The following is a 24,945-nucleotide window of genomic DNA, read 5'->3' as shown; positions in this document are numbered from 1 at the left end:
GGAAAAAAGGCACCCTTGACACCCTTGATAAAAATAAGTGCTCTTGTACATTTTTTCACAATAGAGGGTTTCTTCTGTATATGAGTGGACATCAAGCTGTTTGCTCCTTATTTCAAGCGTTCCACATTTAGATTAGACATTAAGTTAGAATATATGAGGATGCTAGTAAGGATTCCAGTAAATGTTTCCTTTCTGCAACTTCAGCTCTGGGTTGTGTCAAATGAAAGCTTGCGGCTGGTTTCAGATCCACTGCATAAGAATGTGGAAATCAGCTGAAGTTAATATGCAGCATGATTTTCTGTACGAGAGATGTTCATAACGAGCTTTAGATTAGTTGTGATGTCTCCAGTGGTGGATCATGTGTGCTGTAGCTGTCATGTGTCATCTCTCTCTCTCTCTCTTTACTTTCTGTGTGTTTCTTGGCTCCTCCAGTGGCTGGTTTCTACTGTAAGTACACCCACTGTACACGTCATGCACTCTTTTCTGTTTCAACTCTTTTATGCCATTTTGTTAAAATGTTAATTGCATGTGGTTATGAGTTTGTGGCATGAAACGTTTTACACTCAATGTCCAAAAGCATGTGAAAATGTTTCAGTGTGGTGGATTGTGTTCCACACCCGTAAGACTTTCATTCATCTTCAAAACACAAGTGAAGATGATATTCATGAAACCTGAGCGATTTCTGTCATTTAAATCATGAGCGTGATGCAATAGTTTTTAAGCCATTGCCTTGTTTTCCAAATAAATGAATAGATCTGAGCCAAACATCTCATCATTGACCTGCATTTCAAATGCCTTCGCCTGTCCCGTGTGTTTAAATGCATCTCCTTCCTCTTGGCCGTTACAGACATTCCAGATCAGGTGATCCGCGTGTTCAAAGCCGACCAGCAGAGCTGCTATATCATCATCAGTAAAGACACCACAGCCAAAGATGTCGTCTCGCATGTTGTCAGCGAGTTCGGCCTCATCGCCGCTTCGGAGACCTACTCGCTGTGTGAGGTCTCTGTTAGTTCTGAAGGGGTCATCAAACAACGCCGGCTGCCGGACCAGCTCTCAAAACTAGCTGACCGCATCCAACTCAACGGCAGGTAAGAGCAGAACCAGAACCACTTAAGGGGCCGGTCACACTACACATTTCATTCCATTGACTTCCATTCATGCTGATGCAGGAAAACATAAGCTCATGTGAATTTCGCTGCATTTCAGAGTTCAGACCACAGCCTATAGCGTCAGTTGCTAGTAGACTAGCTGGCCTACGTTACACTCATCTCCCTAAACCTCACTCCCATCCGTGTCACAGCACCATTCCAGGCAGGATTTGAACTGGCGTTTCTGGCATGGGAGGTGGGCATGGTAACAAGGACCATAGCCTATAGTGTCAGTCGCACGTACGCCTCTTGAGACCAGGGAACTGAGGTTTACTCACACAGCTCTGACTAGCTGGCCTCCGTTACACTCACCCCCCTAAATCTCACTCCCATCCGGGTCACGGCACCACTGCAATCCCCTCTGGTTCTACTCACACGGCTCTGAGTGGGATTTGAACCAGCGTTTCTGGCATGGGAGGTGGGCACGGAATGTGAATTTCGCTGCATTTCAGAGTGTGCCTCTTGAGACCAGGGGAGTGAGGTTTACTCACACAGCTCTTACCAGCTGACCTCTGTTACACTCACTCCCCTAAACCTCACTCCCATCCGGGTCACGGCACCATCGAAATCCCCTCTGGTTCTACTCACATCACTCTGAGCGGGATTTGAACTGGCGTGTCTGGCATGGGAGGTGGGCACGGAATGTGAATTTCGATGCATTTCAGAGTGTGCTTCTTGAGACCAGGGGAGTGAGGTTTACTCAACGGCTCTTACTAGCTGGCCTCCATTAAACTCACCCCCCTAAACCTCACTCCCATCCGGGTCATGGCACCACTGTAACTACTTCCGGTTATACTAGCACTGCCCCGAGTGGGATTCAAACCTCTTGAGGCCAGGTACTCAGACTAGCTGGCCTCTGTTACACTCACCCCCCTAAACCTCACTCCCATCTGGGTCATAGTACCACAGTAACTCCTTCCAGTTGTACTTACACCGCTCCAAACAGAATTCAAACCTATTAAAGCCAGGGGAGTGAGGTTCACTCACACAGCTCTTACTAGCTGGCATCTGTTACACTCATCCGCCTAAATCTCACTCCCATCCGGGTCACGGCACCACTAAAACCCCTTCTGTTTCTACTTGCATCGGTCTGAGCTTGATTCTAACCAGCATTTCTGGCATGGGAGGCAGACGCTAACAAGGACCACATAGTATCAGCTGCTAGTGCGCCTCATGAGACCAGGGGAGCGAGGTTTACTCACCAAGCTCTGACTAGCTGGCCTCCATTACACTCATCCCCCTAAACCTCACTCACATCCGGGTCACGGCACCACTATAACCCTTTCTGGTTCTACTGGCACCGCTTCAAGTGGGATTCGAACACGCATTTCTGGCATGGGAGGCGGGTGAACTTACTAATTAACTATGACACTTTTTTTTTTTTTGTTAACAGAAATCTTACCTGCTTCATGTATGCATTATATGCAAATGTATTAGTTTTTTGTTGTGTAATCCAAATTTTATATGTAATTTAAATACATCAAGGCCTAAACACCATTGAGATTGACAGATTACACTGTCTACATAGCTAATAGATCCCAGAGGGACACAATGATCTGTGCTGTTCAATAAAGCTGCACTGGACATGACCGATGCTGACAGCCACAAAGACACGCTATACAGTAATCCCGTCATTCGTGTGTTTGCTCAGGTACTACCTGAAGAACAATATGGAGACAGAGACGCTCTGCTCCGATGAAGACGCTCAGGAGCTCTTGAGGGAGAGTCAGATCAGCCTCCTGCAGCTCAGCACCGTGGAGGTGGCCGCGCAGCTCTCCATGAGAGACTTCGGCCTGTTCCGGAACATAGAGTCCACCGAGTACGTGGACGACCTGTACAAGTTGGACCCGGGCGGTGGCGGTGGGGGCCATCTGAAGCAGTTTGAAGAGATCATCAACCAGGAGACTTTCTGGGTGGCCACTGAGATCCTCCGTGAGCCCAACGCACTCAAACGCATGAAGACCATCAAGCACTTCATCAAAATAGCCCTGCACTGCCGCGAGTGCAAGAACTTCAACTCCATGTTCGCCATCATCAGGTGAGTCGGCCTTTCGGTCGAGCTGTCAGTTCTCCAGCTGTTCTCCTTCCACTTTCTCAATGATTATAAGAAATTAATCTGCCATTTAAATATGAGACACACCTAACAAATAGTTCAATCTGTCATGATGCTGCTGCACGGATGTTATCTGTGTCTTGTTTTGTTTGTTTGTCTCAACAATGAGTTAAGCTAATAAGTTAACATACAACTTTTTTTATTATTTTTATGTTATGTTAGTGATGCTGCCCTGATAAAGTTGCAACAGATGTTTCTAAATCATCCACAAGACAAAATAATAATAAAATAATCACTTATGATAACATTTAGAAAAAGTTGACATGCTCTTGGTCATCAGTGTTTTATGGTGGCAATGCAGCTTCATCAGATCATACAATGCAGATTCCCTCTTATTTATTATTATTATTTAATTGTCAAAGCTCTTTCTGATTCTATACGAGGTGTTTGAACTTATGTGGAGATGCAGATGTTCAGGAAGTCATGCGTTGTTTTTTTGTGGTCTTCAGTGGTCTTAATCTGGCTTCAGTAGCTCGATTGAGGAGCACGTGGGAGAAATTACCCAGTAAGTATGAGAAACTTTTCCGCGACCTTCAGGACATCTTCGACCCGTCACGCAACATGGCCAAATACCGCAACATACTGAGCAGCCAGAGCGTGCAGCCTCCCATCATCCCACTGTTTCCTGTTGTCAAGAAAGACCTCACCTTCCTACACGAAGGTCAGTAGGTCAAGTTTACGCACGTGCCTGTAATGGTTAGTCAGCAGGGGTTTTTACGTTTCAGGTCCTTAAACTGTCCAACATCTCTTATCTTGCTCAGGTAATGATTCGAGTGTTGACGGCCTGGTGAATTTCGAAAAGTTGAGAATGATCGCCAAGGAGATCCGAAACGTTGTGCGCATGACATCAGCCAACATGGACCCGGCGCTCATGTTCAGACAGAGGTGAAGACTTGCACACAGACACACAGAGTGAAAGGAAAGCATAAACTCAAAGTCCACTGGAAATCAGAATTGATTCCTGCACTTATTGTGAATGACTCATTAGTGCATGTTATTGTGAAAGAAAACAGTGTTTGTCTTCACGTCACACAAGACTGGGTGGGAAAGTCTGGTAGTTTTATGCAGCAATGCACATATCAAAAGTGTAGTCAGATGAGATCAGGTCTCGCCCTACAGCTCATGTTTTTATTTACATGTCAAATTAATTTAATGTCAATCAGTTGCTCGCTTCTGTGAACTCACAGGCTACGTTCACACTGTCAAACCCGTATTTAGGGCCCTATGAAATCCATTCCCCCCCCCCCCCCCCAAATTCCATTTTATTTTTCCCCAAATTCCGTTTTTTCTGTTTTAATTTTTCTGGATTTCGTTTTTTTAATGGTTTAATTACATTTTAGTTATCAAAAAGCATGCCTAATTAATTGAAATCATGAAACTTAACAACAGTTTATTAAAAGTTTAACAAAAAAATTATTTTTTAGGGCCCTATGAAACACGTTTTTTTTCTCTCAAATCTGTTTTATTTTTTAAATTATGTTACAATTAGAATTTAAAAAATCTGCATTTTTAAGTTTTCTGAATTCCACTTTAATGGTTTAATTAAATTTTAATAACCAAAAAGCATATTTAATTAATTGAATTCATAAAAACAACAACATTTACTATTATTTTTTTTTTAAATTTCATTTCTATGAAATGTTTTTTTTTTTTTTTCAGAAATTCTGTGTTGTCTAAATAAAAATTTTCTGGCAATCAAATGGAGGCATAAATTATTAATTTAATTTATCTTTTAATCATATGGCATTAAACAAACTTTTTTGTCAAACAAAGTGCTGCACAACAGAGCTTTACTGTTAAAATTAAAACATGGAAGAAAAATTGAGATTATTCCTTAAAAATAATTTATTATAATTGTTGTTATTAGTGTTAGTAATATTATTAAAATCAGACGCAGCTAAATTTTACTGTAAAACAGTAATATAAATAATATTTCTGTCACAGTTTCTTCAAGTTAAACCAAACTTTTGACGGGTTGCAGTGAAGACCTTTGAGTTGCTGTGTGTTTATGATATGACGGTAGTTTTCTCAAATGAAATGGTAAAATGCTGATGAAGTGACTGTCAGTGCAGCTCTGGAAGTTCATGCATTCATGTGCTCATATAGTGAGGTGGCAGAGGCTGCAAGTTAACAAAACCACACATGACAGATGGTTGACACACATTTGCATGGCTCTCACACTGTATGACTAGTCTGGTTCTGTTCACACAGTGCCGTTTTCCTGAGAAAAAGGTTTTGAGTCCTGAAAATTTACAGGTGTGAGTTCAATTGCTGAATGCGGTTATCACTCCTGTAATAAGTGAACTGTGTGTGAACGTAACCATATTAAGGACTCAAATACCGGGGATCGACAAGCGCATTCTGCTGCTGTGTGATCGTGGCCATACAGCAGATGATTTCTCTTTGTCTTTGTGGTGGTGGTTTCTGTCTGTCTGAGTATTTCTGTCTTTCTCTTCACCTGTTTTCTGCCTCTCATGGGCTTTGCTTACAGGAAGAAGAGGTGGAAGAGTTTAGGGTAAGTGTGCTGTCCTGCATGTCCTGAATGTGTCATGACCGTTAACCTGGACACACCATCTCATGCAACTCTTACTTCCTTCCTCTCATCCTCTAAACCACTGATCTTCATGTAACAGATCGTGCTCGTCTGTTTTGATCCATTTATTCTCTCTTTTTTTTTTTTTTGCATTAATGGAGCTGAATACGTTGCATGGCCGCATTATGCTGCTGTAGTCATTGTTTGCTCAGATTGGCAAATAAATGGGGTTTATGTGTAACGTTTCATATTCACAAATAAATGAAAGGACTTTCACAAATAGAAATTTCATAAATACTTCCAAAAATGTTTCTGAAAGAAGTCACCAAAGCTGTGTCTATTTGATTAAACACAGTAAAAACAGTGAAATATTAATACAAATTTAAAATAACTGTTTTCTATGTGAATATATAGTAAAGTGTAATTTATTCCTGTGATCAAAGGTGAATTTTCAGCATCATTACTCCAGTCTTCAGTGTCACATGATCCTTCAGAAATCATTCTAATATGATGATTTGAAACATTTTCGATTATTATCAATGTTACAGTCATATTTGTGTGGAAACCGTCATACATTTTAATTTTCAGGAAACTTTAATGGATATAAAGTTCAAAATAACAGCATTTAGTTGAAACAGACATTATATTAGACATCACATTTGATCAATTCAACTTAATAAAAGTATTAATTTCTTTAAAAAAAAAAATAAAATCTTACTCCAATCCTTTGAATGGTAGTGTACGTATATAAGCAGCTTCGCCAAGAATAAAACAATTTCATAAACAATGCAAAGGAATTGAAAAACAAGATTCACAAATTAGTTTTTATTAGGGATGCACGATATATCAGCCACCATATTGGTATCGGTCGATATTTGTTCATTTTTAATGTTATCATTATCGGCCCGATAAGAAATTATGGCCGATATATTAAATCTGATAAATAATGGATTATTTCCTTCAGCTGAAACACTATAGATGCGAACTGTTCACTGTGATGGTTTTGAATTGCTTGAAATATGATTGAAAATCACATCAAAAAGTAAAATACAGTTAAGCTCAACATGTACAGCACAAGTCATATAGACTACATAAATATATAACGAAAACATTATAATTGTGTGTTTGGGACATGACTTTTAATGGTGAGACTATTGTTTTTGTAATCAGGCTTTAAAAAATTATTTAAAACTTTGGATTTAGATTTATTGGCCAATATATCGGTTATTGGCTTTCAAATATAAAGAATTATCGGTTATCGGTATCAGACAAAATTTGAGACTTTTGGCCTTATAATCAGGCTCTAAAAAATTATATAAAAATTTAGATTTAGATTTATCAGCCAATATGTCGATTATCGGCTTTCAAATATAAAGAATTATCGGTTATCGGTATCAGCCAAAATTTGACACTTTTGTCCTTATAATCGGGCTCTCAAAAATTATATAAAAATTTAGATTTAGATTTATCAGCCAATATGTTGATTATCAACTTTCAAATATAAAGAATTATCGGTTATCGGTATCAGCCAAAATTTGACACTTTTGTCCTTATAATCAGGCTCTAAAAAATTATATAAAAATTTAGATTTAGATTTATCAGCCAATATGTTGATTATCAACTTTCAAATATAAAGAATTATCGGTTATCGGTATCAGCCAAAATTTGACACTTTTGTCCTTATAATCAGGCTCTAAAAAATTATATAAAAATTTAGATTTAGATTTATCAGCCAATATGTCGATTATCGGCTTTCAAATATAAAGAATTATCGGTTATCGGTATCAGCCAAAATTTGACACTTTTGTCCTTATAATCAGGCTCTCAAAAATTATATAAAAATTTAGATTTAGATTTATCAGCCAATATGTTGATTATCAACTTTCAAATATAAAGAATTATCAGTTATCGGTATCAGCCAAAATGTTCATATTTGTGCATCCCTAGTTTTCATTTTTCATATTTGCAAGAAAAGAAGAAATGCTTGTACTGTATATCGTTAAGTTTCATTTACAATGTGAAACCTTTACATTTTAGTGGATTTCTGTTTGTGAATGTCTTCCCGTTTGTCACTGAACATCAGGAATGACGTCTCTGACAGTGAGGTTTTTTAGGTTGTTGTCTCACTCCTTGTCCGCTCCTCCTCCTCAGGTCTCTGAGTCAGGGCAGCACTAACTCAAACCTGCTGGACGTCCAGGGCAACCACAAGAAGCGCGTGCGGCGCAGCTCTCTGCTCAACGCCAAGAAGCTGTACGAGGACGCCCAGATGGCCCGCAAGGTGAAGCAGTACCTGGCACACCTGGAGGTGGAGACGGACGAGGAGAAGTTCCAGATCATGTCGCTGCAGTGCGAAGCGGCCTACAGCACACGTGCGTACACTGATCAGCACCGATCCTCACTGCAGGGTCCGATAAAACTAACTTCACCTGCTGCTCCAGCTTCAGATGTTTGTCTGAGGACAGTCACTGCCATCTAATGGACGGCCAGACAAGTGCTAGACTTTATATTTGTGGATTTGCTTTATTTTCAGTCAGCATCATCTTGTGATGCTGCCAGTCAACTGATTAGTAGGAACTTAATGCCTTAAGTAAAATGATTTCAGTCCTTTTTGTTCATCTCAGAAAAGGTAGAAATGTGTAGAGAGTTTACTATAGCCTCTTCAATCACACTTATACTGTATAAATTAATGTCAGCAGCTCTGTTTCCATCCAAAGTTGTGAATTTAATGGTGACACTTTACAGTAAGGTTTTTTATTTGTTTACAAACTAACATAAACTAACATTAAACAGCATTTTTTATCTCAGTTAATGTTAATTTCAACATACGCTAATATTATTATGAAAATCAAAAGTTGCATCTGTTAAAATTATTTAATGGATTTACTAGTAACACTTCATAATTAGTATACAATAATATAATTTAATATTAGTTTAAAGTTCATAGATTATATATTGTAGTCTCTATATTGTTAATATATTAATAGGCTAAATACAAATAGTGAGGTTTTCATTCATTGCCAATGTAATTAACAAAATTAGCTCAAAAAATAGTTAATTATTTTATGGTTTGTTAACAACTTATAAAACATATAAGTGATGTACAGTATTTTAAACGTAATAAATGAGTTGTTCATATGGTTATGGGAGTAAACGGTTTTCACTTTAGATTAGGTCATGGAAAATCTGAAAATTAAGTGCTTTAAAACAACCTTTATTAGACATTAATTGCATTCATAATCACATTAAGTGATCCTTAAAATGTTTATATTAACAATGTAGAGACTACAATATATAAACTATGAATTAACTATAAACTAATAGTTTTTAAGTACTTTATTACTGTATATGCATGCGCAAAATTGGAATATCACACGTCCCATGCATTCAAGAGAACAATGTGTAAATGTGTTTCATAGATCCACCACAAAATACGTTTTTAATGCACATTTTTTTCCATCTAACGTTTCTTTTTTTTATGCAATATATTTGCATAAAAATAGGTCTTCTTCATTTATATAGTGCTTTTTACAATACAGATTGTTTCAAAACAGCTTCACAGTGATAATAGGAAAATGAATGGGCGGAGATTATTTTGACTTTACGGCAGCTCTAGGAAAAAGTCATTATCGAGCTAAAGTGAGTTTTTGATTGAACAGGTGTATGGAAACATAGCTAATGATGGTAAAGATCACACTTTACAAACAAAACATCTGACAAAATGAAAAATGCCTGTCACTCAAACTCAGTTCCTGGTGTTGTGTGTGTTTTTCTCCTGCAGTATCAAAGAACCTGAGCGAGCGGAGGTCCACTAAATCGGACATGTCCCCGGTGTCCATGCGCTCCGGTCTGTCTTCAGCCAAGCCTCAGAACCGCGTGTCTCAGGTGCTGCAGGTTCCTCCCGTCAGCCTTTACCCGCTGCGCAAGAAGAGTCTCGCTAAAGACCTGGCCGCTTCCTTCAGTACGTGACCATCACCATCTGTCTCTCGCACACTGTCTGTCTGGCGTGTGCAGCATCATCATCACGATACAATTCCATAATAATTATACATATAATTTTAACTTACGCCATGAGTGTTGTTGTAGTGAGACAGCCGTACAGCTCCCTCTGCTGTCTGAGCTGTGTCAGTGTCATCTGTCTGCTGTGCCCTTCAGGTCCCAACTCGCCACAGACGCCGAAGAAAGCTGCTGTTGCGGCCGAGGACTCGAGCGTCAAGAGATCCGAAGACGCGTCCACCGTCTCGTCCCTGCACTCCAGTCCTACCGTCTCCCCGCAGGGATCTCCTCGTAAAGGTGCGTCCCCAACAAACCGCTGGACTGCCTGTGTTTCAGACACACTAAAACACAAACATAAAAACATGCATTATATGTTTGAAAAAAACTACAGAGCTTTGATCATAAAACTAAACATTAAAATGTTAATTTAATTAATTAGTTATGGAAGAATAACTCAAATAAAATGATTTAACGCATTTAACGCACTCGTCCCACCCCAGACTTACATTTGATACAGTTGATGGTGACGAACATGAGCAGGGCGACAGCTCGCTGCGTGATGAAGCCTATAGAATGAGTTATAATGACCATAAAATCAAAAATGCCTCTGTATGATATTTATATCAATTTTTTTTTTTTTTTTTTTTTTCAATTTAAAAGTCTCTAGTGACTTTTTTTTATTTTTATTGAAGATTAACAGGAACAGATTATAGTTTACAAACAAGAGTACATATAACTATACATGTCAGGGGTAATACAAAAAACAGAAAAGATAAAAAAAAAGAAAAGAAAGAAAAAGAAAGGCATTTTACATGAAATTGTATCTATTAAACAACTGTATAGTTTTTATTGCTTTCAAGTTTTTGCTTTTGGATATTGTCTCTAAATATATTTTAATATCTATTTTAAAATCTTGGCAGTTTTTTAATCCATTTGACTTTATGAATATAGTAATGGTCAATAATAATAATTCAATCAAATATAAACAGAATATTTCTATCACCCTTAAAATGAAAAACATTTTAGCATAACATCAATAGTTAAGCAATATCACACAAGTGCTGTTTTGTCCGGAATAGCACGAGTGCAAATGTGAAATTGAGTTTATACAACAGTTCAATAAAGAAAAAGTTATATTTTAGACACAATATTGGTAACAAAAATATTACCAATAATGCCAGAGCAGAACTGTTATGCGTCTCTAAGCAACACACAACGTTGAATGAATCAGTCAGTGAATCAATGATTCAATGGTCCATTTATAAAGAGAGCCATTTACTTCATTCATGAATGAATCAGCAAGTTTGAACAAATCAAATGAATTAATGACTTATTCATTTAGACATTTACCGCCACCTACTGTTAGTTTTAGTTTCTTATTTAGAGTATCACTTAAAAAAAAAAGTCATATTTTGGGGATAGTTTGCCCAAAAATGAAATTCTATTTATGAAATACTCATACTTGTGTTGTTTCAAACTTATATGACTTAATTTTATTTTGTGGAACATAAAAGAAGATATTTTGAAGAATATTGGTAACCAAACTGTTTTGGTCTGTAAATATACCCAAATACTATTAATTTACTATTAATTGCCACATCATGTAATTAACTAGACTAAAAAGTTCATCATAATTTCCTCTCCTCCATGTCATCCAAGATGTTCAATTCTTTCTTCAGTGGAAAAGAAATGAAGGTTTCTGAGGAAAATATTCCAGGATTTTTCTCCATATAGTGGACTTCACTGGGGTTCAACGGGTTGAAGGTCCAAATGTCAGTTTCAGTGCAGCTTCAAAGAGCTCTACATGATCCCAGACGAGGAATAAGAGTCTTATCTAGAGAAACCATTTCTAAAAAAAATAAACATTATATACTTTTTAACCACAAATGCTCGTCTTACACTGCTCTGTGATGCGCCACGCATGGCGTAATCATGTTGGAAAGATCACGCGTGATGTAGGCGAAAGTACCGCGGCAGGGCGAAAAACTCATTTTCTCCTCCAACTTCAAAATCGTCCAATATTGTTGTTTTACTTTTTTTTGTAAAGGCCGTTTGATTTAGCGTGAGCTTTCCAACATGATTACGTAATGCGTCGAGCATCACAGCGCAGTGCAAGATGAGCATTTGTGGTTAAAAAGTATATAAATGTTTATTTTTTTTAGAAAACGACCGATGGTTTCTCTAGATTAGACTCTTATTCCTCGTCTGGGATCATGTAGAGCTCTTTGAAGCTGCACTGAAACTGACATTTGGACCTTCAACCTGTTGAACCCCAGTGAAGTCCACTATATGGAGAAAAATCCTGGAATGTTTTCCTTCATTTCTTTTCCACTGAAGAAAGACAACTTGGATGAAATGGGGGTGAGTAAATTATCAGGAAATTTTAATTCTGAAGTGAACGAATCCTTTAAAATGACTATTATTTCAGGCATTACAGGGTTAATTGTGTCTTTAATGATATGAAACATTCCCATCATTCTCTCACAGCAGGCGGAGCTCCCAGACAGAACTGCGGTCAGCTGAACCTGTCGGGTTCGTCCTCGTCTCTGGCCAGCGAGGTCGGCAACAGAGCGGCAGGCGGCCGCACGTACGGCATAGGTGGGGCTTTCCTTCATAGACAGATCCTGAGGATGACCTGTCAGAGCGGCAGACAGGAAGAGAATAGACAGAGACAGGAAGAGCGCACAGCAGAGACCCCACGCAAGCGCTTCAGGTCCCCCTTCACACTCTTTAGAGACAGGAGCAGGTCCAGGGACAGAACTGAGTCATTGAGACAGGACGATCAGCAGACAGACAGTCTGAAGCCCGCAGCCAAGCAGCAGACAGACAGACACTGCAGGAGGAAAACTGTGTGATCACATGCCATTATGTGCAGTTCCTGTTCCTCAGTCAATGTCACCTAAGCACTAGTTCAGCCAGAGATGAAGATCTTGTCGTCATTTATATTAGATTTACACATTCGCATTTGAGTGATCAAAGCTGGCACAACACCATTAGGTTGAATGTGTGATTCAGGTTTCACACGTTTGTGTTTCACAAGAGTTGAGTGAATGATGACAGGATCTTTAAAGTGCTCTGAAGTGTGATTGTTCAGTGAGGAGATGCGTTGATGTGTTGATTATGCCGTCATATATGGTTCTTCTCTTTATGATAATGATGTGACTGTGAGTCTTTCATCAGTTGTGGAATAAAGGCAGATGTTTTGCATTGTTTTGCGCTCTTGTTGGGTCCGAGTCGTGCTCAGCGATGTCCTGTGAGTGTGACGGCAGTTGCGCTGATCTTCTGTCTGCTCTCTCCGATAGGTTACGCCCTCATGCCCGCCGGCAGGTCCGACCTGTCCGACTCCAGCGAGATCTCTTCCCGCTCCAGCATCGTCAGTAACTGCTCTGTGGACTCCATGCCCACCGCGCCCACCATCAGCTGCCCGTCAGAGACGCCCGGAAACACTCCAGCGGACTGCAGTCAGCCCTGCACGAGGTAGCGTATCCCACAACACCTCAGCAAGCATGATCAGAATCATTAATGCTAGATTAATGATGAGCAAACATCCTCAGGGTTCCCTTAAAAAGTCTGACATTCACTTGTAGGCCATAAACATCTGAAATATCTTAAAGGGTTAGTTCACCCAAAAATGAAAATGTCATTTATTACTCTCCCTCATGTCGTTCCACACCCGTAAGACCTTCATTCATCTTCAGAACACAAATTAAGATATTTTTGATGAAATCTGATGGCTCCGTGAGGCCTGAGCAATGACATTTCCTCTCTCAAGATCCATTAATGTACTAAAAACATATTTAAATCAGTTCATGTGAGTACAGTGGTTCAATATTAATATTATAAAGCAACGAAAATATTTTTGGAGCGCCAAAAAAAACTAAATAACGACTTATTTAGTGATGGCCGATTTCAAAACACTGCTTCAGGAAGCTTCGGAGCGTTATGAATCAGTGTGTCGAATCAGCGGTTCCGAATCATGATTCGATACACTGATTCATTTGGGCTCCGAATCTTCCTGAAGCAGTGTTTTGAAATCGGCCATCACTAAATAAGTCGTTATTTTGTTTTTTTGGCACATCGGATTTCATCAAAAATATCTTAATTTGTGTTCTGAAGATGAACAAAGGTCTTATGGGTGTGGAACGACATGAGGGTGAGCAATTAATGACATTATTTTCATTTTTGGGTGAACTAACCCTTTAAATAGTGCAACAGAAGTGTTAGAAGCTGGAGGTAGTGAAGCGTAGACATTTCAAAATAAGAGTCCCTGTGTATTTCGGGCTTGTTTATAATTAAAAGTTGCATTATGCATAAAATCTCTTTATTCTTGATATTTTGGTACACAATAAACTGTATCTGGCATTTAATTCAACGCCCCGTCACACGAAGGAAAGAAATCAATACATAGATTTTACTAGTATTAGCAAAATAAGCTTTTTAATTTCTCATTCTATCTAATAGGTATCTAGAGTGTTATATATAATCATATTTTTAATGAATATATATAATCATGTATCATTTTGACTCATCTCTTTTCTAAAAAATGGTTTAAAGGCTTAAATGTGAGTGTTTTTCATTTAAAATAATGATTAAAAAAATTATATATATATATAATTTGAACTATAAAGTAGTTTAAATAGTCATTTTTCCAGTCATTTTATGGTTTTAGGATGTTACCATAGACATTGTTCTACACATTGACACTACGGTCTTAATTTTTATTTGTACAGGCTTTAAAAGGGTCTTAAAAAGCATTAAATCATCACCAAAATCTGAGATACATGATTTATTTTCAGATTGTATGGATTTGTGCCATATGGACATACAGTGTTCATTTTATGTGTTCAGGTCGTAAATTTGATTTTAAAACCTGCAGAAACCCAAACAGTTTTCAAAACATTTGGTATCTCAGACTAACCTTTAGCTGGATTTATGAAAGGATGTTCATTTGTCCTGTAGTAAAACAGGTTCAGCATTTGCAGTCTTGAACTTTATGATGTGGCTTATTGGTTATATTTCATCTCAGCTCACTGCCTTTCTGTCACCGTTTACAGCAGTTGTGCAGAATATATTCCTCTGAATATTCCTCACAAGGTGACATTAGGGTGTGTTCACACTTGGCAGGTTTGGTTTGATTAAAATGAAGTCTGGTGCGATTGCTCTGTTAGTGTAGTTCATTTGAATAAATGTGTCATCCTAAATCTGGTGCGGTTTGACTGAAACATAAATGTAACACAGACCAAAGACATGTAAAGGAACCAAAAACAGGACATGATGTGACAAGATGCGACCCTAAAAAGTTCTTAAGCACACCTGGTTCTTCTCGTCACAGTCGTGATGTTGCCCATAGTTCAGTACAGGTGTCAGATACGCATCTCCACATTTTATAAGCTATTCACACATACAGTATGTACACATATACAACAAGCTTGTTTAACCCAGAACACAGCATTGTTTTGGTCATAAAAGCTGTTTATTAGTATCATACACAATGCAGTTGTTTATGAGAACTCAAAACAAAAATGAATGTGCATGGTGAATACATTAGATGTGTGTGAATGAAAGCATTCAATGCAAGAAAGCTCTGAATGAACAAAATCACACAATCTCAAAACAGTTATTGACATTTCCATGAATCTCTAATAAGTCACTGAAGCATGATCAACTACTCAGTTTAGAGTCACAAGTGCTAAAGAGAGCTGTAACGTATTGTTCTTTAAGTCTCCAGTTAATTATTTTTTATAATGAGAGGGATCGTTTGTGCACTTTTCTTTCGTCCTAGTTCATCATCGTCTCGACAGTCCACGGTGAGGGAGTCCAGCTTCCCGTTGTCCACCAGCGGCGAGGAGCTGACGGTGCCTGAGCACACCACTGAGATGGCCGACAGCGGCCGCGGGAGCTGGACCTCCTGCTCTAGTAACTCCCACGACAACCTCCAGACTCTTCCGGGCCAGCGAGCGCCGGACCTGCTCAACCATCGCCACACGCCCATGGGCGGCCCGATCGCCGAGGTGGAGATTGGCCCGGGTTTGCCGGAGGACAATTGCTCCAGAGACGACCCTGAGCTCAGTCAGTCCAGACAGAGCTGGACGTCCTCCAGCTCGCTGTCAGACACCTACGAGGGAAGCTGCGGCACCATCAAACGCAAGACCGCAGATCACGCCGCCTCCGACGGGCAGCACAGCACAGATCCTGCGTACAAGATGATCACGTCCAGCACGGAGAAAGGACTCATAGGTGAGCTTCGGTTTCGGCTTCCACATGTGACACCGGCAGATTTCACCATCCTCTCATTGGATGATCAATGTGCAGCTCTTTGGCTTGCGCTGCTGAGTGCTTGTGTCTTGATACCTCGAAGACACACATATATATATATATATATTTATCAGTAGAGCGATTTAGCCTAGATGTCCTGCGCTTTCCACAGATATGGCACAAACTGGTGTCTCATTATACTTTATATATTATATATAACAATAAAGACATCAGTTGTGTAGAGTAAGTACTATGTGATGCATTTAATCAGTGTCAAATGTATTTGATAGAACTCTTCACAATACACATTGGTTTAAAGCAGCTTTACAGAAAGTCAGACTGTTATGTCTTAATGCTTTACCACAGCGCTAGTTTTAATGCTGGGCGATAATAATGATAATAATAATAATAATATATAATAAAATGTTTCATTTATATAGTGGCTTTTCCAAGCTCAAGGACGCTTTAGAAAATCAGTAACATAATAGACAGTCAATTCACATAATCATAAACAGTCTGTAGATAAGATTATATATAATGATGATACGAGTGATCCTGCGGATATACATCTAGATGCATTGTATTTAGTGTTGTCTTGAAGAGATTTAATTATCGGCCATTTTTTTCCATAAAGAGATTTAAATATCGGCCAGTTTTTTTCCACAAAGAGATTTAAATATCCGCCATTTTTTTCCATAAAGAGATTTAAATATCAGTCAATTTTTTTCCATGAAGAGATTTAAATATCGGCCGTTTTTTCCATAAAGAGATTTAAATATCGGCCAGTTTTTTTCCATAAAAAGATTTAAATATCCGCCATTTTTTTCCATAAAGACATTTAAATATCGGTCAATTTTTTTCCATGAAGAGATTTAAATATCGGCCGTTTTTTCCATAAAGAGATTTAAATATCGGCCAGTTTTTTTCCATAAAAAGATTTAAATATCGGCCGTTTTTTCCATAAAGAGATTTAAATATCAGCCATTTTTTCCATAAAGAGATTTAAATATCGGCCGTTTTTTCCATAAAGAGATTTAAATACCGGCCAGTTTTTTCCATAAAGAGATTTAAATATCGGTCAATTTTTTCCATAAAGAGATTTAAATATCGCCCATTTTTTTCCATAAAAAGATTTAAATATCGGACAGTTTTTTCCATAAAGAGATTTAAATATCGCCCATTTTTTCCATAAAGAGATTTAAATATCGCCCATTTTTTTCCATAAAAAGATTTAAATATCGGACAGTTTTTTTCCATGAAGAGATTTAAATATCGGACAGTTTTTTTCCATAAAGAGATTTAAATATCGGCCATTTTTTTCCATAAAGAGATTTAAATATCGGTCAATTTTTTTCCATGAAGAGATTTAAATATCGGCCGTTTTTTTTCCATAAAGAGATTTAAATATCGGCCATTTTTTTCCATAAAGAGATTTAAATATCGGCCAGTTTTCTTCCATAAAGAGATTTAAATATCGGTCATTTTTTTTCCATGAAGAGATTTAAATATCGGCCAACTTTTTCCATAAAGAGATTTAAATATCGGCCATTTTTTTCCATAAAGAGATTTAAATATCGGCCAGTTTTCTTCCATAAAGAGATTTAAATATCGGTCATTTTTTTTCCATAAAGAGATTTAAATATCGGTAAATTTTTTTCCATGAAGAGATTTAAATATCGGCCATTTTTCCATAAAGAGATTTAAATATCGGACAGTTTTTTTCCATAAAGAGATTTAAATATCGGACAGTTTTTTCCATAAAGAGATTTAAATATCAGACAGTTTATTCCATAAAGAGATTTAAATATCCAACAGTTTTTTCCATGAAGAGATTTAAATATCGGCCATTTTTTTCCATAAAGAGATTTAAATATTGGCCATTTTTTTCCATGAAGAGATTTAAATATCGCCCATTTTTTCCATAAAGAGATTTAAATATCGCCCATTTTTTTTTCCATAAAGAGATTTAAATATCGGCCATTTTTCCATAAAGAGATTTAAATATCGGACAGCATTTTTTTCCATAAAGAGATTTAAATATTGGCCATTTTTTTCCATGAAGAGATTTAAATATCGGCCAGGTTTTTTCCATAAAGAGATTTAAATATCGGACAGTTTTTTTCCATAAAGAGATTTAAATATCGGACAGTTTTTTTCCATAAAGAGATTTAAATATCGGACAGTTTTTTCCATAAAGAGATTTAAATATCGGACAGTTTTTTCCATAAAGAGATTTAAATATCCAACAGTTTTTTCCATGAAGAGATTTAAATATCGGCCATTTTTTTCCATAAAGAGATTTAAATATTGGCCATTTTTTTCCATGAAGAGATTTAAATATCGGCCATTTTTCCATAAAGAGATTTAAATATCGCCCATTTTTTCCATAAAGAGATTTAAATATCGCCCATTTTTTTTTCCATAAAGAGATTTAAATATCGCCCATTTTTCCATAAAGAGATTTAAATATCGGACAGTTTTTTTCCATAAAGAGATTTAAATATCGGCCATTTTTTTACATAAAGAGATTTAAATATTGGCCATTTTTTTCCATGAAGAGATTTAAATATCGGCCAGGTTTTTTCCATAAAGAGATTTAAATATCGGACAGTTTTTTTCCATAAAGAGATTTAAATATCGCCCATTTTTTCCATAAAGAGATTTAAATATCGCCCATTTTTTCCATAAAGAGATTTAAATATCGCCCATTTTTTTTCCATAAAGAGATTTAAATATCGGCCATTTTTTTCCATAAAGAGATTTAAATATCGGCCAGTTTTCTTCCATAAAGAGATTTAAATATCGGTCAATTTTTTTCCATAAAGAGATTTAAATATCGGCCATTTTTTTCCATAAAGAGATTTAAATATCGGCCAGTTTTCTTCCATAAAGAGATTTAAATATCGGTCAATTTTTTTTCCATGAAGAGATTTAAATATCGGCCAACTTTTTCCATAAAGAGATTTAAATATCGGTCAATTTTTTTCCATGAAGAGATTTAAATATCGGCCATTTTTCCATAAAGAGATTTAAATATCGGACAGTTTTTTCCATAAAGAGATTTAAATATCGGACAGTTTTTTCCATAAAGAGATTTAAATATCGGACAGTTTTTTCCATAAAGAGATTTAAATATCGGCCATTTTTCCCATAAAGAAATTTAAATATCGGTCAAGTTTTTTTCCATGAAGAGATTTAAATATCGGGCATTTTTTTCCATGAAGAGATTTAAATATCGGCCAGGTTTTTTCCATAAAGAGATTTAAATATCGGCCAGGTTTTTTCCATAAAGAGATTTAAATATTGGCCATTTTTTTTCCATAAAGAGATTTAAATATCGGGCATTTTTTCCATGAAGAGATTTAAATATCGGACAGTTTTTTCCATAAAGAGATTTAAATATCGGACAGTTTTTTCCATAAAGAGATTTAAATATCGGCCATTTTTTCCCATAAAGAAATTTAAATATCGGTAAATTTTTTTCCATGAAGAGATTTAAATATCGGGCATTTTTTTCCATGAAGAGATTTAAATATCGGCCAGGTTTTTTCCATAAAGAGATTTAAATATCGGGCATTTTTTTTCCATAAAGAGAGCATCATTATCAGTAACTATAATCTAGTTCGAGAATCAACTCTGTGACACATTCTGTCTATTTATTTAATTTTCTTCTATCAGAGATAAATAGAAAGTATTTTGCTGCAGAAGGCCGTGTTTTGTGCCCTGTTTGTGTGAAGCAGCCAAGGACTGATGGCATTCAATGTGCAAATCTGCTTGTGTCGTGATCTGTGCATGCTGTGTCAGTTTCTTTGATTTACGTACCCCATTTCTTTAATTGATGTTTGCTTTGTGTCTGTGTGTGTTTGTGTGTGTATTGTTTCTTTCTGTGCTCCTTCCCCTTCATCACGTCACTTCCTGCACCTCTCCACCTGCTTCCTGCCAGTGTACTGTGTAACGTCACCCTGCAAAGACGATAGGTTCAAAGCGCCGCCCCCGACTCCGCCGGGGTACCAGGGCCTGAGTCTGGGCGACGCGCACGTGCAGGACGGAGGAGCCTTGCGGCCGGCCCACGTAAAGCCGCCCGAGTATAGCGTGGCCTTGCAGAGGTGCAAGCTGCGACACAGCCTGGCCGAGCCCACCTTGTCCCGACCGCCCAGTGTTACTCTCCATTCTCAGACCGATAGTGAGGAGGGTATGTGGCCGATCCCTGCGGAGCTGAGAAACACATCCGGCTCGCATTTCACCCCCATATCTAAAGAAGCAAATGGTATTTTACACAAAGAAAATAGCATTTCAAAGACTACTTCTGTATTACGGTAGTATTTGTTGTGCCAAATTTAATCAAAGCTGATATTAAGGCAAGACACTACAGGAAGAAACATGCACTGGTCCATTTTGAGATTATGGGCTGTTTGGCTTTTTATAAAGTTACATTTTCATAAAATTATATATTTGCATTCATAGATTTCAATCATAATACATATCTTTAAAGATTGTGTTTTTGTCCACTTCAGCAGCTTTACATACACCAAACTTTACACTTTACATTCTGAAGGTTTGTCCATATCATTTGCCTGATTTACAACATTTAATTCCTAAAAACATGGTGAAAATGTTTTTTTTTTCTCACTCTATGCTAATTGGAAAATTATTATTATTAAGTTCTTACAGTGCGTGATTTACTATTTCGTTCCCTCGATTTGCTTAATCTTGCGCACGATTTACTATTTTGTTCCCTTCATTCGCTAAATTGTGTGGACGATTTACTATTTCGTTCCCTCGATTCATTAAATCTTGCGCATGATTTACTATTTCGTTCCCTCGATTCACTAAATCTTGCAAGCAATTTACTATTTCGTTCCCTCGATTCACTAAATCTTGTGTGCGATTTAATATTTCGTTCCCTCGATTCGCTAAATCGTGCTCATGATTTACTATTTCGTTCCGTCAATTTGCTAAATCTTGTGCACAATTTACTATTTCGTTTCCTCGATTCACTAAATCTTGCACTCAATTTACTATTTCGTTCCCTCGATTCACTAAATCTTGCAAGCAATTTACTATTTCGTTCCCTCGATTCACTAAATCTTGTGTGCGATTTAATATTTCGTTCCCTCGATTCGCTAAATCGTGCTCATGATTTACTATTTCGTTCCTTCAATTTGCTAAATCTTGTGCACAATTTACTATTTCGTTCCCTTGATTCGCTAAATCTTGCACTCAATTTACTATTTCGTTCCCTCGATTCGTTAAATCTTGTGCATGATTTACTATTTCGTTCCCTCAATTTGCTAAATCTTGTGAACAATTTACTATTTCGTTCCCTCGATTCGCTAAATCTTGCACTCAATTTACTATTTCGTTTCATTGATGTGCTTAATCATTTCGTGTGGACGATTTACTATTTCGTTCACTCGATTCGCTAAATCGTGCTCATGATTTACTATTTCGTTCCTTCAATTTGCTAAATCTTGTGCACAATTTACTATTTCGTTCCCTCGATTCGCTAAATCTTGCACTCAATTTACTATTTCGTTCCCTCGATTCATTAAATCTTGCGCATGATTTACTATTTCGTCCCCTCGATTCACTAAATCTTGCAAGCAATTTACTATTTCGTTCCCTCGATTCACTAAATCTTGTGTGCGATTTAATATTTTGTTCCCTCGATTCGCTAAATCTTGCACTCAATTTACTATTTCGTTCCCTCGAGTCGTTAAATCTTGTGCATGATTTACTATTTCGTTCCCTCAATTTGCTAAATCTTGTGAACAATTTACTATTTCGTTCCCTCGATTCGCTAAATCTTGCACTCAATTTACTATTTCGTTTCATTGATGTGCTTAATCATTTCGTGTGGACGATTTACTATTTTGTTCCCTTGATTCGTTAAATCTTGCGCATGATTTACTATTTCGTTCCCTCAATTTGCTAAATCTTGTGCGCAATTTACTATTTCGTTCCCTCAATTTGCTAAATCTTGCACGCAATTTACTATTTTGTTCCCTCAATTTGCTAAATCTTGTGCATGATTTACTATTTCGTTCCCTCAATTTGCTAAATCTTGCACGCAATTTACTATTTCGTTCCCTCAATTTGCTAAATCTTGCACGCAATTGACTATTTCGTTCCCTCGATTCACTAAATCTTGTGCGCGATTTAATATTTAGTTCCCTCAATTTGCTAAATTGTGTTGACGATTTACTGTTTCGTTCCCTCGATTTGCTAAATCTTGCACACGATTGACTATTTTGTTCCCTCGATTCACTAAATCTTGCGTGCAATTTACTATTTCGTTCCCTCGATTCACTAAATTGTGTGGACGATTTACTATTTCGTTCCCTCGATGTGCTAAATCTTGCGCATGATTTACTATTTTGTTCCCTCGATTCGCTAAATTGTGTGGAGGATTTACTATTTCTTTCCCTCGATGTGCTAAATCTTGCACACGATTGACTATTTTGTTCCCTCGATTTGCTAAATCTTGCGTGCAATTTACTATTTCGTTCCCTCAATTTGCTAAATTGTGTTAACGATTTACTGTTTCGTTCCCTCGATTTGCTAAATCTTGCACTCAATTTACTATTTCGTTCCCTCAATTCGCTAAATCTTGCACTCGATTTACTATTTTGTTCCCTCGATTCGCTAAATCTTGCGTGCAATTTACTATTTCGTTCCCTCGATTCACTAAATTGTGTGGACGATTTACTATTTCGTTCCCTCGATTTGCTAAATCTTGCACTCAATTTACTATTTCGTTCCCTCAATTCGCTAAATCTTGCACACGATTGACTATTTTGTTCCCTCGATTCGCTAAATCTTGCGTGCAATTTACTATTTCGTTCCCTCGATTTGCTAAATCTTGCACACGATTGACTATTTTGTTCCCTCGATTCGCTAAATTGTGTGGACGATTTACTATTTCGTTCCCTCGATTTGCTAAATTGTGTTAACGATTTACTGTTTCGTTCCCTCGATTTGCTAAATCTTGCACACGATTGACTATTTTGTTCCCTCGATTCGCTAAATCTTGCGTGCAAATTAATGGAAACTAATGGCAGGGATTGTTTGTGAATTGCTGGTCGGCGTACCAAATAGGCTTTATTTTATGCAAAATATAATTTCCGTTGGGGTGAAATGTGACCTGGTCATGTTTTAGTGACATTGGTTGAAACAAGCAATTGAGGTTTGGGATGTAACATTGCTTTCAGTGTGTGTTGATGCTTTGCTGTGTGTTCAGCGCAGACCAGCAGTGATGCTTTGAACTCACTGACCGTGACCATGTGTGTTTTTCAGATGAGCAGGTTTCAGCCGTGTGACTGGACGTCAACCGACGCTCCTGGTTAATGCCAGAGATGGTACAGGTTTGCACCAGTTAAACACATCTTTGTGGTAATTTAGCAACAAAACCCATCCATCCTTGATCATCGGCCACCTCGCTGAAGAAAGATTGTCCACCAAAAGCTGCCCCTGTCTCTCCAATGCCTCTTTCAGTTGACGTCTCATGTTTCACCCTCCTGCCATGCAGAGACACACTGTTCACCATCCAGTCGGTTCCTCTTGGAGAAAACGGACATTTGTCTCATAGAGCTTGAGCATCACACCATGTGCATGCAGCACCTTCTTGCATCCAACATGGTTCGAAGGCACGTTTATGGTACTTTAATGGTGCACACCTTCCTCAATGTTTGAACAAGCTCTGTCCACCGTGAGATCAGGACGGTTCTCACCCTTACGCATGATTTCAGCATCTGACGCGTTTACACACGTTCTCGGTTTACAGTGTTTCTTCTTGCTGAAATGCGCATCGTGCTGCCTAGTTTTTTACGCAATAATAATGGTGGATGCCGCACTGACGACGTCGTCCGATTTGTACAGTCTAAGCTATTGGATTTGCTACTCCTGTCGTTGTACATAGTGAGCGAGATCAATAATGCTTGTCAAGGGAAAATATATTTATATGCTAGATGTGCATTTTCATTCCTTATTAGTTCATGCTCTTTGGACAGAACATTTTGTATAGAATGCAAATGTTTTCATAGTCGTTGTTCTCTGTAAGCAAATGAATACATTTGTATATGAACTAAACCTTAGATGTATAGGGTTGAAATGAAATAAAATAATGTATTATATTAAGGGATAATAACTGGAGTATTACATTTTTATCATTTACATTAACGTCTGGACCCAGATGCTTTTCTTCTTCTTCTTATTTTATTTTTCGTATGTTGTTTTGCTATGAACAGCATAGATTGTATTAATGATATAAGCATAAAGGGTTTTTTAATGTATGTTTTGTTGTAAATGAATGTTACTGATCATGTACAGCTGAGAAGAGAGTGCGCTATATAAACTGTATTTTCACTATTTTGTTGAAATAAATCTGGGGTTGTGACCGCTCCTGTTACTGGGCAGAAATTATTTGTTTCTTAAAACTCTATTAGGAACGTTACAGGTTCATTGTAAGAGTTAATATGTCTCGATTTCCACTGACCATCATTTCAAACAGTCTTGCAGGATTTTTCTGTTTCTGTAAGGATCTTCCAGAGACTACTTTATTTAGGCCAAACAGGTAAATGCCTCATCTTTGTACTGTTCCCTGTTTATAAATGACCTGATCCATGAATATGAATTTCATATTTCATCAGTATTTGGTGTGTGTCTAGTATGGGGATTGATATTCAAATTTCGTTTGACTATAAATCCGCAGTGCTCTGTCATAGACATGCAAATAATATTGCATATCATTCTTCATGATTTGTGAATTCAGGTGACGCTGTCCTCCGGTCCAAAATCTTCTTTTTTTTCTTTTTTTTCTTTTTTTTTTTTTATAATACCTATAACTCCAAAAATTAGACACTTAGAAGCCTGAAACCAGTGTCACCTTGATTTGCCTGCTTGAT

At 37.5% G+C, this 24,945-nt stretch overlaps 1 protein-coding gene across 9 annotated transcripts in view; it reads left to right on the top strand.

The window, feature by feature from the left end:
- The window catches only part of rapgef6 (Rap guanine nucleotide exchange factor (GEF) 6), a 112,542-nt gene extending 88,069 nt beyond the window's left edge, over positions 1 to 24,473 (top strand). For 3 of the 9 annotated variants that reach the window (XM_067375481.1, XM_067375478.1, XM_067375482.1), the window contains 12 exons: positions 848 to 1,088; positions 2,800 to 3,186; positions 3,711 to 3,922; positions 4,023 to 4,146; positions 7,946 to 8,163; positions 9,573 to 9,752; positions 9,947 to 10,084; positions 12,275 to 12,385; positions 13,090 to 13,264; positions 15,570 to 16,024; positions 19,986 to 20,309; positions 23,339 to 24,473. In XM_067375481.1, the coding sequence (XP_067231582.1) occupies positions 848 to 1,088; positions 2,800 to 3,186; positions 3,711 to 3,922; positions 4,023 to 4,146; positions 7,946 to 8,163; positions 9,573 to 9,752; positions 9,947 to 10,084; positions 12,275 to 12,385; positions 13,090 to 13,264; positions 15,570 to 16,024; positions 19,986 to 20,309; positions 23,339 to 23,361 (2,588 nt within the window). In that variant the 3' untranslated portion in view covers positions 23,362 to 24,473. The remainder of the gene's footprint in view (positions 1 to 847; positions 1,089 to 2,799; positions 3,187 to 3,710; positions 3,923 to 4,022; positions 4,147 to 7,945; positions 8,164 to 9,572; positions 9,753 to 9,946; positions 10,085 to 12,274; positions 12,386 to 13,089; positions 13,265 to 15,569; positions 16,025 to 19,985; positions 20,310 to 23,338) is intronic. The other 6 variants (XM_067375486.1, XM_067375485.1, XM_067375487.1 and 3 more) reach the window with 4 other exon arrangements.
- Positions 24,474 to 24,945: the final 472 nt, after the last annotated feature.

Source organism: Chanodichthys erythropterus, chromosome 22 (assembly GCF_024489055.1).
Source record: "Chanodichthys erythropterus isolate Z2021 chromosome 22, ASM2448905v1, whole genome shotgun sequence".
Classification (NCBI taxonomy): Eukaryota; Metazoa; Chordata; class Actinopteri; order Cypriniformes; family Xenocyprididae; genus Chanodichthys; species Chanodichthys erythropterus.
Note: the sequence above shows the minus strand (reverse complement) of the source record. Positions and strands in the feature narration are given on the sequence as shown.